The sequence below is a fragment of the Delphinapterus leucas genome, chromosome 11 (genome assembly GCF_059928025.1).
Source record: "Delphinapterus leucas isolate spDelLeu-1000000601 "Yukka" chromosome 11, BTC_Dleu_Yukka2, whole genome shotgun sequence".
In the NCBI taxonomy this organism is placed as follows: domain Eukaryota; kingdom Metazoa; phylum Chordata; class Mammalia; order Artiodactyla; family Monodontidae; genus Delphinapterus; species Delphinapterus leucas.
Genome location: NC_143139.1, coordinates 48,652,921 through 48,668,927, shown reverse-complemented (window position 1 = coordinate 48,668,927; position 16,007 = coordinate 48,652,921). Strand labels below are relative to the sequence as shown.

The window sequence follows — 16,007 nt, the reverse complement described above, 5'->3', positions numbered from 1 at the left end:
CTTGATTATTGTAGCTTTGTAGTAGTCTGAAGTCAGGGAGCCTGATTCCTCCAGCTCTGTTTTTCTTTCTCAACATTGCTTTGGGTATTCGGGGTCTTTCGTGGTTCCATACAAATTGTGAAGCTTTTTGTTCTAGTTCTGTGAAAAATGCCATTTGTAGTTTCATAGGGATTGCACTGAATCTCTAGATTGCTTTGGGTAGTATAGTCATTTTCACAATGTTGATTCTTCCAATCTAAGAACATGGTATATCTCTCCATCTGTTTGTATCGTCTTTAATTTCTTTCATTAGTGTCTTATAGTTTTCTGCATATAAGTCTTTTGTCTCCTTAGGTAGGTTTATTCCTAGGTATTTTATTCTTTTTGTTGCAATGGTAAATGGGAGTATTTCCTTAATTTCTCTTTCAGATTTTTCATCATTAGTGGATAGGACTGCAAGAGATTTCTGTGCATTAATTTTGTATCCTGCTACTTTACCAAATTCATTGATTAGCTCTAACAGTTTTCTGGTACCATCTTTAGGATTCTTTATGTATAGTGTCCTGTCATCTGCAAACAGTGACAGCTTTACTTCTTTTCCGATTTGGAATCCTTTTACTTCTTATTCTTCTCTGATTGCTGTGGCTAAAACTTCCAAAACTATGTTGAATAATAGTAGTGAGAGTGGACAGCCTTGTCTTGTTCCTGATCTTAGAGGAAATGGTTTCAGTTTTTCACCATTGAGAATGATTTTGGCTTTGGGTTTGTCATATATGGCCTTTATTTTGTTGAGGTAAGTTCCCTCTATGCCTACTTTCTGGAGGGATTTTATTATAAGTCGGTGCTGAGTTTTGTCAAAAGCATTTTCTGCATCATTGAGATGGTCGTATGGTTTTTCTCCTTCAATTTGTTAATATGGTTTATCACATTGATTGATTTGTGTATAATGAAGAATCCTTGCATTCCTGGGACATACCCCACTTGATCATGGTGTATGATCCTTTTCATGTGCTGTTGGATTCTGTTTGCTAGTAATTTGTTGAGGATTTTTGCATCTATGTTCATCAGTGATATTGGCCTGTAGTTTTCTTTGTGACATCTTTGTCTGGTTTTAGTATCAGGATGATGGTGGCATCATAAAATGAGTTTGGGTGTGTTCCTCCCTCTGCTATATTTTGGAAGAGTTTGAGAAGGATAGCTGTTAGCTCTTCTCTAAATGTTTGATAGAACTTGCCTGTGAAGCAATCTAGTCCTGGGATTTTGTTTGTTGGAAGCTTTTTAATCACAGTTTCAATTTCAGTGCTTGTGATTGGCCTGTTTATATTTTCTATTTCTTCCTTGTTCCGCCTCAGAAGGTTGTGCTTTTCTAAGAATTTGTCCATTTCTTCCAGGTTGTCCATTTTATTGGCATAGAGTTGCTTATAGTAATCTCTCATGATCCTTTGTATTTCTGCAGTGTCAGTTGTTACTTCTGCTTTTTCATTTCTATTTCTATTGATTTGAGTATTTTCCCTTTTTTTCTTGATATGTCTGGCTAATGGTTTATCAATTTTGTTTATCTTCTCAAAGAACCAGCTTTTAGTTTTCTTGATCTTTGCTATCATTTCCTTCATTTCTTTTCTTTCTGATCTGATCTTTATGATTTCTTTCCTTCTGCTAACTTTGGGATTTGTTTTTGTTCTTCTTTCTCTAACTGCTTTAGGTGTAAGGTTAGGTTGTTTATTTGAGATTTTTCTTGTGTCTCGAGGTAGGATTGTATTGCTGTAAACTTCCCTCTTAGAACTGCTTTTGCTGCATCCCATAGGTTTGGGGTTGTTTTTTCTCCATTGTCATTTGTTTCTAGGTATTTTTTAATTTCCTCTGTGAGCTCTTCAGTGATCTCTTCGTTATTTAGTGGTGTACTGTTTAGCCTCCAGGTGTTTGTATTTTTTACAGATGTTTTCCTGTAATTGATATCTAGTCTCATAGTGTTGTGGTCAGAAAAGTTACTTGATATGATTTCAATTTTCTTAAATTTACCAAGACTTGATTTGTGACCCTAGAAATGATCTATCCTGGAAAATATTACATGAGCACTTGTGAAGAAAGTGTATTCTGGTTTTTTTCGGATGGAATGTCCTATAAATATCAATTAAGTCCATCTTGTTTAATGTATAATTTAAAGCTTGTGTTTCCTTATTTATTTTCATTTTGGATGATCTGTCCATTGGTGAAAGTCCCCTACTATGATTGTGTTACTGTCGATTTTCCCTTTTATGGCTGTTAGCATTTGCCTTATGTATCGAGGTGCTCCTATGTTGAATGCATAAATATTTACAAGTGTTATATCTTCTTGGATCGATCCCTTGATCATTATGTAGTGTCCTTCTTTGTCTCTTGTAATAGTCTTTAAAGTCTATTTTGTCTGATATGAGAATTGCTACTCTTGCTTTCTTGTGATCTCCATTTGTATGGAATATCTTTTTCCACCCCCTAACTTTCAGTCTCTATGTGTCCCTAGGTCTGAAGTGGGTCTCTTGTAGACAGCATATATATGGGTCTTGTTTCTGTGTCCATCCAGCCAGTGTATGTCTTTTGGTTGGATCATTTAATCCATTTCCATTTAAGGTAATTATCAATATGTATGTTCCTATTACCATTTTCTCAATTGTTGTGGGTTTTATTTTTGTAGGTCTTTTCCTACTCTTATGTTTCCTGCCTAGAGAAGTTCCTTTAGCATTTGTTGTAAAGCTGTTTTGTGGTGCTGAATTCTCTAAGATTTTTCTTGTTTTGTAAAGGTTTTGATTTCCTTGTCGAATCTGAATGAGATCTTTGCTGGGCAGAGTAATCTTGGTTGTAGTTTTTTCCCTTTCATCTCTTTAAATATGTTCTGCCACTCCCTTCTGGCTTGCAGAGTTTCTGCTGAAAGATCAGCTGTTAACCTTATGGGGACTCCCATGTATGTTATTTGTTGTTTACCCCTTGCAGCTTTTAATATTTTTTCCTTGTATTTAATTTTTGACTGTTTGATTAATATGTGTCTTGACGTGTTTCTCCTTGGATTTATCATCTATGGGATTCTCTGAGCTTTCTAGACTTGATTATTTCCTTTCCCATATTAGGGAAATTTTCAACTATAATCTCTTCAAATATTTCTCAGTCCCTTTCTTTTTCTCTTCTTCTTCTGGGACCCCTATAATTCGAATGTTGGTGCATTTAATGTTGTCCCAGAGGTCTCTGAGACTGTTGTCAATTTTTCTCATTCTTTTTTCTGGTCTGAGGTAGTTATTTCCACTATTTTATCTTCCAGGTCACTTATCCATTCTTCTGCCTCTGTTATTCTGCTATTGATTCCTTCTAGAGAATTTTAAATTTCATTCATTGTGTTGTTCATCATTGTTTGTTTGCTCCTTAGTTCTTCTGGGTCCTTGTTAAACGTTTCTTGTATTTTCTGTTTCCAAGATTTTGGATCATCTTTACTATCATTACTCTGAATTTTTTTTCAGGTAGGCTGCCTATTTCCTCTTCATTTTTTGGTGTGGTGTGTTTTTACTTTGCTCCTTCATCTGCTGTGTGTTTCTATGTCTTGTCATTTTGCCTCACTTACTGTGTTTGGGGTCTCCTTTTCACAGGCTGCAGGTTCATATTTCCTGTTGTTTTTGGTGTCTGCCCCCAGTGGGTAACATTTGTTCAGTGGGTTGTGTAGGCTTCCTGGTGGAGGGGACTAGTGCCTGTGTTCTGGTGGATAAGGCTGGATCTTGTCTTTCTGGTGGGCAGGACCATGTCCAGTGGTGTGTTTTGTGGTGTCTGTGACATTATTATGATTTTAGGCAGCCTCTCTGCTAATGGGTGGGATTGTGGTCCTGCCTTGCTAGTTGTTTGGTGTAGGGTGTCCGGCACTCTGGCTGCTGGTTTTGAGTGGAGCTGGGTCTTACCGTTCAGATGGAGATCTCTGGGAGAGCTTTTGCTGTTTAATATTCCATCGAGCCAGGTGGTCTCTGGTGGACTAGTGTCCTGAACTCAGCTCTGCCACCTCAGAAGCACATGCCTGACACCCAGCTGGGCTCACCAAGACCCTGTCAACCACACAGCTCAGAAGAAAAAGGAGAAAAAAAGAAAGAAAGAAAGAAAGAAAAGAAAAGAAAGTTATTAAAATAAAAATTATTAAAAAGTAAAGAAAAAAGAAAGAAGAGAGCAACCAAACCAAAAAACAATCCACCAATGATAAGAAGAGCTAAAAAACTATACTAAAAAAACACAAAAAACAAAAAAATGGATAGAACCGTAGGAAAAATGGTAAAAGCAAAGCTCTACAGACAAAATCACACAAAGGCCACCGCCTCAATTTTGGGATGATTCATTGTCTATTCAGGTATTACAGAGATGCAGGGTACATCACATTGATTGTGGAGATTTATTCTCTTGCTCCTTGTGGCTGCTGGGAGAGGTTTCCCTTTCTCTTCTTTGTTCTCACAGGTTCTGGGGTTCAGCTTTGGATTGGCCCTTCCTCTGCGTGTAGGTCGCCTGAGGGCGTCTGTTCTTCGCTCAGACAGGATGGGGTTTAAAGGAGCAGCTGATCAGGGGGCTCTGGCTCACTCAGGCCGGAGGGAGGGAGGGCATGGAATGTGGGGCAAGCCTGCAGCGGCAGAGGCCGGCATGACGTTGCAACAGCCTTAGGCGCCCCGTGTGTTCTCCTGGGGAAGTGGTCCCTGGATCACAGGACCCTGGCAGTGGCGGGCTGCACAGGCTCCCAGGAGGGAGGTGTGGATAGTGACCTGTGCTTGCACACATACATGCTTGGTGGCTGCAGCAGCAGCCTTAGCGTTTCATGCCCGTCTCTGGTGTCCCCACTGATAGGCGCAGCTCACGTCCGTCTCTGGAGCTCGTTTAGGCAGTGCTCTGAATCCCCTCCGCTTGGGCACCCCAAAACAATGGTCTCTTGCCTCTTAGGCAGTTCCAGACTTTGTCCCAGACTCCCTCCTGGCTGGCTAGCTGTGGCATAGTAGCCCCCTTCAGCCTGTGTTCACGCAGCCAACCCCAGTCCTCTCCCTGGGATCTGACCTCCGAAGCTGGAGCCTCAGCTCCCAGCCCCCACCCATCCCAGCAGGTAAGCAGACAAGCTTGTCAGGCTGGTGAGTGCTGGTCGGCACCGATCCTCTTGCGGGAATCTCTCCGCTTTGCCCTCTGCACCCCTGCACCCCTCCGAAGCTTCCGCCCCCCGCCACCGGCAGTCTCCGCCCACGAAGGGGCTTCCTAGTGTGCGGAAACTTTTCCTTCTTCACACCTCCCTCCCAGAGGGGCAGGTCCTGTCCCTATTCTTTTGTCTCTGTTTTTTCTTTTTTCTTTTGCCCTACCCAGGTACGTGGGGAGTTTCTTTCCTTTTGGGAAGTCTGAGGTCTTCTGCCAGCGTTCAGTAGGTGTTCTGTAGGAGTTGTTCCACATATAGATGTATTTCTGATGTATTTGTGGGGAGGAAGGTGATCTCCACATCTTACTCCTCTACCATCTTGAAGGTCTCCCCTTCTCATTTTAAATACAATAAAAATACTTTTAGTTAAGTAATTTATCCAAAGTCATACAGAAAGTAGGCAGGAAGCCAGATTTTAAGCCAAGCAATCTAATCTGAAAGATCAAACACCTGTTCCTTTGTACATTATCTAGACATGTCACAAGACCAAGGTCCGTGGAGGACTTGCAGCTATTGGGGCCACTGAAATTCCCTCCAGTCATCTCCCTCCACAGGCCTCTCATGCACTCAAGGAACAAAACATCCAAATGACTGAACACTTTCCGGTCTCATTCTTTTTGAGCCCTTATACATGCCAGCCATTGGGCCAGGCTTTTCACATACATATCCCATATTAGAGAAGAAGAAACTGAGGCAGGAGATCCAGAAACTCGCATAAGATGACAGAATTAAAAACCAGGAGGGCCTGGACTCAAATCCAAACAATCTGACTCGGGGGTAAGTCTGTGTTCTTAGTCATACTGCGCTGTCTCCTCAGCATCTGAATCAGCGCGCACAACTTCCCCAGGCCAAGAAGTGTTCATGTATACCCATATTAAATATAAGTAATATATCCATTTATTTTTTCATCCACTTATCGGTGTGAATGACTTCTCTTCAAAATTATACAGCCATCATTGCCACCACTGAGTCATACTTTTGGAGATAGAATATTTTGGAAGTGAAGGTGAAAGGAAAAGATAACTTAGAGAACTCGAGGAAGGGGAGTCAATCTAGGTCAGGAAGTGACCTCACAAACTTGCAGTAGAGTGAAGGCAAGAATGTAGGTCAAACAAGATTAGAGTTCAAAATAGGATCTGAACCTGAGAAGGCACAGGGTGATGGATGTATATTTTATCTGCCTCATAAATAAATGCAGATGCATTATATCTTATGTATTCCACTTACCCCTTAGCAATATAGTAGTTAATATAAAGATTTTAGATTTAGACTATTTGAGATTTGACTTTTTACTCTATCATTAAACATGACCTCAGCAAATTTCCAAATTTCATCATCTACAAATGGGGTTAGACATACCAACATCCCCAATTCGTCCTGAAAAACAATTGAAATAATATTGTATTAGGTGCTACAGAAAGTAGTTGCTAAATTTTTATTATGGGTAGCTATTATTTTAACTTTGCTTCGCTTTCCTGAGTTTTGTAGTCTCAACTTGAAAATGTTAACCTGATATATTTCATTTTGCTTTTCCAGTTTTCTTCTACTTCTCATAAAGTACAGCATGGTAGATTCCAGTAATATTAAAACATCTGTGTATCTCTAGTAGTAGTGTTGTACAGTAAGGTGACTTTTTTTTTTTTTTTTGCGATACACGGGCCTCTCAGTGTTTTGGCCTCTCCCATTGCGGAGCACAGGCTCCGGACGCGCAGACCCAGCGGCCATGGCTCACGGGCCCAGCCGTTCCGCGGCATGCAGGATCTTCCCAGACCGGGGCACGAACCCATGTCCCCTGCATCGGCAGGCGGGCTCTCAACCACTGCGCCACCAGGGAAGCCCGTAAGGTGACTTTTTAAAAACACATTAGGAATAATAGATTTGAAGTGACTTTATTCTATGCAGGGATTCATCACACACATTTTATCTAAACTGTTTACCCTGACCATTTGACCTGGCCTTGAAGAAGGTTTTGTTTTGTTTGTTTTTCTTAAAGTAGAATAAGTCACTTATTTAAAGATTATTCAAACAACTGTGCCTTGGATTTTTTGAATAAGTTGAATCTATATTTATATGGAAAGAAAAATGGTAATGTTTCCCAGTTGATTTAGGCTGTTGTTAAGTGAAATAAGATTGACTGAGGTAGGGCCTCTCTTACCTCTTGCATTGTATGAAGGTACTTTATTTGGAAAACTTTAATTTTTTTTCTGTTCATAGTTTATATACAGTGAATAGCATTTTAATATAAGAAATGCAAATTTAGGTGTTAAGGTGTCATGGGAAGCTTTAAATGTAGCACAGTTATAATGGAAAAACAATGGTTTCACATACTTAGGTTTTTATTATTATTATTTTTTTATTTGCAGGATGAGTAAGAGATACTTACAGAAAGCAACAAAAGGAAAACTGCTAATAATAATATTTATTGTAACCTTGTGGGGGAAAGTTGTGTCCAGTGCAAACCATCATAAAGGTAAGCTGTTCTGTTTTCTTCCTCAGCTCTCTGAGGAAGGGGACTCCCTTTAACACAAACTATTAGGTTCTGCTTTTACTGATCAGTTAATTTTACTAAATGTGGGTCTGCCCATGGCAATTCTCTTTAAGTAAAAATGTAGAAAGAGTTATTCTTAATATGACTTTGATAGGTAATGAATGATTATTTAAATGTTTCCAGGATTACTGACACTTCTGCAAATAATGTTCAAAGAGTATGGAATCGTGACTTTGTTTTCTTCTTAGCATTTCCATTTTTAAGATAATGACGTTAAAATGTTGAGTTGACACGTAATAAAGATGAGTTTCAAATTGCAGTCATCCTATAATGAAACCATCTTTAATGATATGTATCTTAATAATACGTATACATGTAAATTTCCTTTCCGTGCTTTTTGTAGATCATATTTCTTCATGCCAGAGTACATCTCTGGCCACTCTTTTGATTCTACCCCAGTATGATATTGAGAAGGCTCAATTCTGCCATAGAACAGGGTGACGATATTTGTTTTATATGTGTGTGTTAAGCTTGACAGCTCAAAATTATGCCCTTTCTGTTCTCTTTTCTGAGCATAAGACTCAGTATAGTGAATACTTTTTCCAAATGAATTAAAATTCCATTTAATTTTATTTTAGTCTATTTCTGGACTGTCCCTACCATAATCAAGTATTCATAACCTGAAAAGTCAATTTAGATTTTTCTGTGAAATATGATTTTACAATTCTGTTCTCTTTCCTCTGTAAAGTCCACAGACTAGCAACTTACTTTCTTGTTTTATTTTTGATTGAAGAGAAAGTTAAGACTGCCTTGAATTTTGTAACACTTAAAATACTTACACATGTGCATTTAATTAGCATTTAATTATGGAACAAGTACACCAGGGAATGGAAAGGTGTGGTGTGAGGGAGGGATGCTTATAAGACAAAATCTTTTCCCCCTGTGTTTAAAACCAAAAAGAGTCATCTTTCAAAATATGAATTTTATAAAGAGGTCCTTCATATTTCACAATCCTGTTTTTGCCCCACAGTGTGTGTGTGTGTGTGTGTGTGTGTGTGCATTTCTTCTCTTCTTTAGTACAGCACTTGGATCCATAGATAAAACTTTAAATTCTCTTTAATAAGGGTTACTGGTATAAAATTAAGAAGTCGTTAAGGAAGATGTTATTCATGTGCCTCCAAATTGGCTACAGTGAACCAAACTGAAGGACAAAGCAGCCTTAAATATTTACCTTTTAAAAAGGGGCAAACCGCTGGGGCCAGGCCCCATGCCTTGGGCTTAACAGGAGAAGACACATCATCCATACATGGTCACCCCAGTGCACCTTCCCAGCCTATAAAAGTAGAATTGAGAGCTTTGGGGGAGATTCATAGTAATTGTGGGTGTCATCCCAGCAAAGCAAGGGTTCATGATAAGGATGCTTTCTCATCTCCAAAGCCAAGTGATGGGGTCTCTAAGAGAATCATTCATGAGGACTGCTCCACAGTGAATATTGCATACAATTTTTAAAGCTGTTTTTAAGAATTTTTAAGTTGTCTTATGTTCTATGCTAACTCCAAAACTAAGATTTTTTCTTACTTTTTGCCGAAAAATATATTTCTTGAACATAAGAGATTATACCTTGACTCAGAAAACTCAAAGTGCCAAACTCAAAGTTCTAAAACATTATAGAAGATAAACTTTTGTGTTGTTTTGCTGATCCATTTCCACCCTACCAATAATATTTTGGAGGAAGAATTTAGGAAAGATTTCTCTGCCTCTCCCTCTTTCCCTCTTTCCCCTTTTCCTTTCTTTCTTCCCTTTACATTTTCCATGCAAAATGCCCCCTTTGTTTAAACTGTTTTACATTTAATAAGTGTAATGTACATATATGTTTTAGGACCTATTCATAAAATGAACACAAGTGTGCTCACCCCCGAGTTGAGACATGTAACATATCTAATTCTCTTGAACCTGATTGTGTCTGCCACTCTAATTTCATTCCTTTGCCTCCTTACCCAAGTTAATCACTATTCTAAATTTTGTGATTATAATTCCCTTGCTTTTATTTATAATTTCACCATGTATTTATACATATCCAAATGGCATGCTGCTTAATTCTGTTGTTATTGAATTTACATAATAGTATTATACTGTGTTTTTCTGTAATTTGCTAATTTGCCCAACAATATATTTGTGACATTCATTATACTTGATGGTAACTATAGTTAATACTAATTTTTTTTTACCATTGCCCCATATTTTGTTGTATGAAGTCACCACAATTTATGTATTTATTCTCTTGTACCTGAACAGTTGGTGTTCTATTTTCTTGTCATTATGAACTATGCTTCTATGAATATTCTACTTCTTTCCTGGTGCACATGTGCAAGGGTTTCTCAAGAGTACATTCCAAGAAGCAAAATTCTGGGTCACAGGGCATTGCATATCTTCAGTCTTACCAGATTATGTGAAATGCTTTTTTCCAAAGTGATAGTACTAAGAAAGTTGTTCAAGTTATTTCTTTTTACTGATGTATAGTAGATTTACAATATTATATTAATTTCAGGTATACAACATAGTAATTCAATATTTGTATAGATTATATTCCATTTAAAGATTTTATAAAATATTGGCTATATTCCCTGTACTGTACAATATACCATTGTAGCTTATTTTATACATAATAGTTTGTACCTCTTAATCCTCTATCCCTATGCTTCCCCTCCCTCCTTTCCTCTCCCCACTGTTAATCACTAGTTTGTTCTCTATATCTGTGAGACTGTTTCTGTTTTTTTATATTCATTTGTTTATTTTAATAACATACAGTATTTGTCTGACTAATTTCACTAAGCACAATAACCTCCAGATCCATCCATGTTGTTGCAAATGGCAAATTTTCATTCCTTTTTATGGCTGAGTAGTATTCCTGTGTGTGTGTGTGTGTGTGTGTGTGTGTGTGTGTGTACTGCATCTTCTTTATCCATTCATCTTTTGATGGACATTTAGGTTGCTTCCGTAGCTTGGCTATTGTAAATAAGACTCCTTTGAGCACTGAGCGTATGAAAATTTCGAATTAGAGTTTGCGTGTGAATTTTTTTTTTAATTGAAGTATAGTTGATTTACAATGTTGTATTAGTTTCAAGTGTACAGCACAGTGATTCAGTTATACACATATATGTCGTGTGTGTGTGTGTGTGTGTGTGTGTATACAGATTCTTTTCTCAGATTCTTTTCCCTTATAGGTTATCACAAATATTGAGTATAATTCCCTGTGCTATACAGTAGGTTGTTGTTGGTTATCTATTTTATATATAGTAGTGTGTATATGTTAATCCCAACCTCCTAATTTATCCCTCTCCCACCTCTTTCCCACTTGGTAACCAAAAGCTTGTTTTCTATGTCTGTGAATCTATTTCTGTTTTGTAAACAAGTTCATTTGTATCTTTTTTTTTTTTGATTCCACATATAAGCAATATCATATGATATTTGTCTTTTTCTGTCTGACTTACTTCACTTAGTATGATAATATCTAGGTCCATCTGTGTTGCTGCAAATGGCATTATTTCATTATTTTTTATGGCTGAGTAGTATTCCATTGTATATATGTACCGCATCTTCTTTATCCCTTCATTTGTCGATGGACATTTAGGTTGCTTCTATGTCTTGTCTATTGTAAATAGTGCTGCAATGAACATTGGGGTGCATGTATCTTTTCAAATTATAGTTTTCTCCAGATATATTGGATATATACCCAGGAGTGGAGTTGTTGAATCATATGGTAGATCTATTTTTTTTTGTTTTTGGAGGCAACTTCATCCTGTTTTCCATAGCGGCTGCACCAATTTACATTCCCACCAATAGTGTACAAGAGTTGCCTTTTCTTCACATCCTTGCCAACATTTATTATTTGTGATCCTTTTTATGATAGCCATTTTGACAGGTGTGAGGTGATATCTCATTGTGGTTTTGATTTGCTTATCCCTGATTATTAGTGATGTTGAGCACCTTTTCATGTGCCTCTTGGCCATCTGTGTGTCTCCTTTGGAAAATTGCCTATTCAGTTATGCCCATATTTTTAATTAAGTTGTATGTTTTTTTGATTTTGAGTTGTATCAGTTGTTTATGTATATGGTATATTAATCCCTTATCTGTCATATCATTTGCAAATATTTTCACCCATTTAGTAGGTTGTCTTTTGTTTTGTTGATGGCTTCCTTTGCTGTGCAAAAGCTTTTAAGTTTAATTAGGTCCCATTTGTTTATTTTTGCTTTTGTTTCCATTACTTTAAGAGACAGATCCGAAAATATATTGCTATGATTTATGTCAAAGAGTGTTCTGCCTATGTTTTCTTCCAGGAGTTTTATGATTTCAGGTCTTACATTTAAGTCTTTAATCCATTTTGAGCTTATTTTTGTATATGGTTTGAGAAAATGTTCTAATTCCATTCTTTAACTTGTAGCTGTCCAGTTTTCCCACGACTTACTGAAGAGACTATTTTTTTTCCCCCATTGTATATACTTGCCTCCTCTGTCATAGATTAATTGACCATAAGTTCATGGCTTTATTTCTGGGCTCTCTGTTCCATTGATGTATTTCTATTTTCATGCCAGTACCATCCTAATTTGATGGCTGTAGCTTCTAAGTCAGGGAGTGTGACACCTCCAGTTCTGTTCTTCTTACTCAAGTTTGCTTTGTCTATTCAGGGCCTTTTGTGTTTCCCTACAAATTTTAGAATTATTCATTCTAGTTTTGCAAAAAAAAAAAAAAAAAATGCCCAGCAGCACACTGCCCTCTTGTCATCCAAGCGATATGCTCTCAGAATTCCCCCTGAGAGGGCTGCCTAGGTCCTTCTGTTGTGGCAGGCTAACTATGTAGGCTGACTGGTGGGCTTTGTTGGCCCCTAGCCCAGTTGATTACCAGACCCTGCCTTGTGTGGATGTTGCTAGCTACTGACTAGTGGGGCCTGGTCATGAGGCAGCTGACTGCAGAACCCCAAGGGGCCCTGGGGCTAATGTTGGCTCATTGGCAGAAGGAGTGAGGGTCCAGAAGACTCTGGAGCTGTTGCTCCACCTACTGGCAGGCAGAGCTGAGTCCTGGAGTCTGGCTGCAGGGCCCAGGGATCCCAGAGGTGGTATCAGATCACTGGTGGGCAGGGGTCTGGTTCCTGACACAGTTGGGTATGTGGTCCATGGTGTCCTGAAGCGTGTGTTGGCCTGCTAGTTGCAGGGCCAGGGCCCAGGGCCCAGATCCCAGGCCCCAGGCTCCACTGGTCCCAGGGTAGGGTCTAGCCTGCTGTGGGTGGACTAGGTCTTCAGGCTGAGGGACTGTGATTTTCTTGCATCTGGTGTCTGCCCCCTAGTGGGTTAGGCTGGTCTAGAGGCTGGTGCAGGCTTCCTGGATGGCAGGGCTGGTGTCTGCCTACTGGTGGGTGGAGCTGTGTCTTGGCCCTCTGGTCGGTAAGGCTGTGTCTAGAGGTGGCCGTGGGTTCAGGAAGTCATTAGGCAGCCTGTCTACTGATGGGTGGGGATGTGTCCTCACCCAGTTAGTTGTTTGGCCTGAGGCTCCCTAGCACTGATGCCTACAGGTTGTTGGGTGGGACCAGGTCTTGGCACTATTGAGCCAGAGGGAGGATCCCATGATGCCAGCTGCCAGCAGCAGTGTCCATGTGGTAGAAAGCTCTCTAATATGGCTACTGACAGTATCTATGTCCCGAGAATGAGCTACAGCCACCCCCCGCCTCTCCAAGTGACTCTCCAAGACCAGCAGTTAGATCTAGCCCAGGCTCCTGTCAAATTACTGCTTTTGCCCTGGGTACCAGTGCATATGGGATTTTGCGTGGGCCTTTAAGGGTAAAGTCTCTGTTTCCCTCAGTCCTGGCACTCCCCAAATTAAGCCCCACTGGCCTTCAAAGCCAAATGCTCTGGGGACTTGTCTTCTCAGTGCAGGACCCCAGGGCTGCAGTTCGCCCACCCAGGGGTATGGGACTTGATTATATTGTGAGCCCACCTTTCCTATCCTACCTGTCCCATTGTGGTTCCTCCTTTAGGTTTTTAGTTGTGAAAAATCTTTTCCTGTAGGTTCTCGTCTTTTTCATAGATTGTTGTTCTGCAGGTAGTTGTAATTTTGGTGTGCTCATGATAGGAGATGAGCTCAGGTTCTTTCTACTCCACCATCTTGGCCAATGCACCTATTCTCTATTTTTTTTCCATTTAAATTACAGTGTGTCTTGTTTTGTTCCTCTTTGGGTTGATCCTCTTTGGGACTCTGTGCTTCCTGGACCTGGATTTCTGTTTCTTGTCCCAGGTTAGTGAAGTTTTCAGGTATTATGTCTTCAAATACATTCTCTGTTCCTTTTTCTCTCTCTTCTCCTTCTAGGACGCTTATAATGTGAATGTTAGTATGGTTGGTGTTGTCCAAGAGGTCTCTTAAATGTCCTCATTTCTTTTTTTTTTCTTTTCTGTTCAGCTTCAGTGATTTTCACTACTGTGCCTTCCAGTTCACTGATCCAGCCCTCTGTATCATATAATCTACTGTTGATTCCTTCTAACTTATTTTTTATTTCACTTATTGTATTCTTCATATCTGTTTGATTCTTCTTTATATTTTCTAAATCTTTCTTAAAAACTAACTTCTTATTCTATTCATCCATTCTTCTCCTGAGTTCTTTGATCATCTTTATAATAATTTCCTTGAACTCTTTATCCGATAAATTGCCTATCTCCATTTAGTTCTTCTTCTGGAGTTGTATCTTGTTCCTTTGTTTGGAACATGTTCCACCATTTGGAACATATTCCTCTGCCACCTCATTTACCACTTTTAATATCTATGTGTCTGGTAGTTTAGTTGTTTTTCCCAACCTTGGAGAAGTAGCCTTTTGTAGGAGATGTCCTCTGCGTCCCAACAGCACACTCCTCTCTGATCACCAGAGCTACGTGCTCTAGTGTTGCCCCCTATTTAGACTGTGTGGGTCCTTCTGTTGTGGTGGGCCGACTACTGTGGGCAGTCTGGTAGATGTGGCTGGCCCAGGGTCTGGTTGGTTGCCAGGCTATGCCTTGTATGGAGGCTGGCTATGGAAGCCTTTGGGGTTCTGGAGCTAGTGTTGACTCACTGATGGGCAGAGCTGGGTCCTGGGGTTGCAGGCCAGGGTTCCTGGATCTAGTGTTGGCCTGCTGGTAGGTGGGGCTGGTTCCTCACATGGCTGGCTCCAGGTTCCAGGGTGACCAGAAGCTGATGTTGGCTCACTCGTAAATGGGACTGAATCCCAGGGCAGCTTGTTGAGAAGTCCAAGGTATCTCAAGCTGGTGTTGTCCTGATGGTGGGTGTGGCCAGGGTCTGGGGGTTCCTAGGGCTCGTTATCATCCTGCTGGTGAGTGGGGCCAGAACCCAGGGTCTCCTGGAACTAGTGCCAACTCACTGGTGGGCTGAGCTGGGTCCTGGGATCTCTGGCTGCAGGGACCTGGGGGTCCTGGAGCTGCTTTTAGCCTGTTGGTGGGCAGGGACTGTTCCTGACTCAGCTGACTATGTGGTCCAGGGTGTCCCAAAGCTTTTGCTGGCCCATGGGTGGGTGAAATCAAATCCTGGGGCAGCCGGCTGAGGGTCCCAAGGTATTTTAGAGCTTGTGTTTGGCCTGTGGGTGTTCTGCGGGGCTGTGGTGGTTCTGGGGATGGTATCGGCCCACTGGTGGACAAAGCTGTGTCCTGGGGTCTCTGGTTGCAGGGCCCTGGGGGTCCCAGGGCTAGTGCCTGCACATTGGTGTTTGATGCAGGGTCCTGGTCAGTCTGGTAGACAGGGCCATGTCCTGGGGTAGCTGTGGCATTGTAAGGCAGCCTGCCTGCTGGTGGGTGGGACTGTCTCTCTGCCTGGCTAGTTGCTTGGCCTGAGGCATCCCAGTACTGGAGCTGATAAGCTAGTGGGTGGGACTGGGTCCTGGTGCTAATAAGCTAGAAGGTGGATTCCAAAATTGCACTTGCCAGCACCTGTGTCCACATGGTAGAACAAGGTCCCCCCAAATTGGCTGCCACCAGTGTCTATGTCCCCAGGGTGAGCTCCAGTTGCCTCCTGCCTCTCTGAGAGACTCTCCAAGATCAGCAGGTGGATCTGACCCAGGCTTCTTTCAAATTACCACTTCTGCCCTGGGTGCCAGAGTGTGTGAGAGTTTGTGTCTGCCCTGTAAGAGTGGAGTCTCTATCTCCCACAGTCCACATGGCTTTCATCATGCGTAAGGCTTAGAGCAAGGAAGGCCTATTCGCTTATTTCTATTTTTTATTGTGAGATAATTAATAAGAAATCTGTGTCTGATTGAGAGCACTTCGTGTGAGCATTCAAGATAAAAGTAATACAGTTGAATATTAAAAATCCAACAGCTCTATTCTAAGAGCTTTGTAGATAATA

At 40.6% G+C, this 16,007-nt stretch overlaps 1 protein-coding gene across 3 annotated transcripts in view; it reads left to right on the top strand.

Annotated features, from left to right (window-relative positions):
- TAFA2 (TAFA chemokine like family member 2) overlaps positions 1-16,007 on the top strand; it is a 604,247-nt gene that overhangs the window by 438,992 nt on the left and 149,248 nt on the right. For 2 of the 3 annotated variants that reach the window (XM_089919992.1, XM_089919990.1), the window contains one exon: positions 7,510-7,616. In XM_089919992.1, coding sequence (XP_089776118.1) covers positions 7,511-7,616 — 106 coding nt within the window. In that variant the 5' untranslated portion in view covers position 7,510. Of the gene's footprint in view, positions 1-6,133; positions 7,617-16,007 lie in introns of those variants that run through there. The other variant, XM_089919991.1, reaches the window with a different exon arrangement.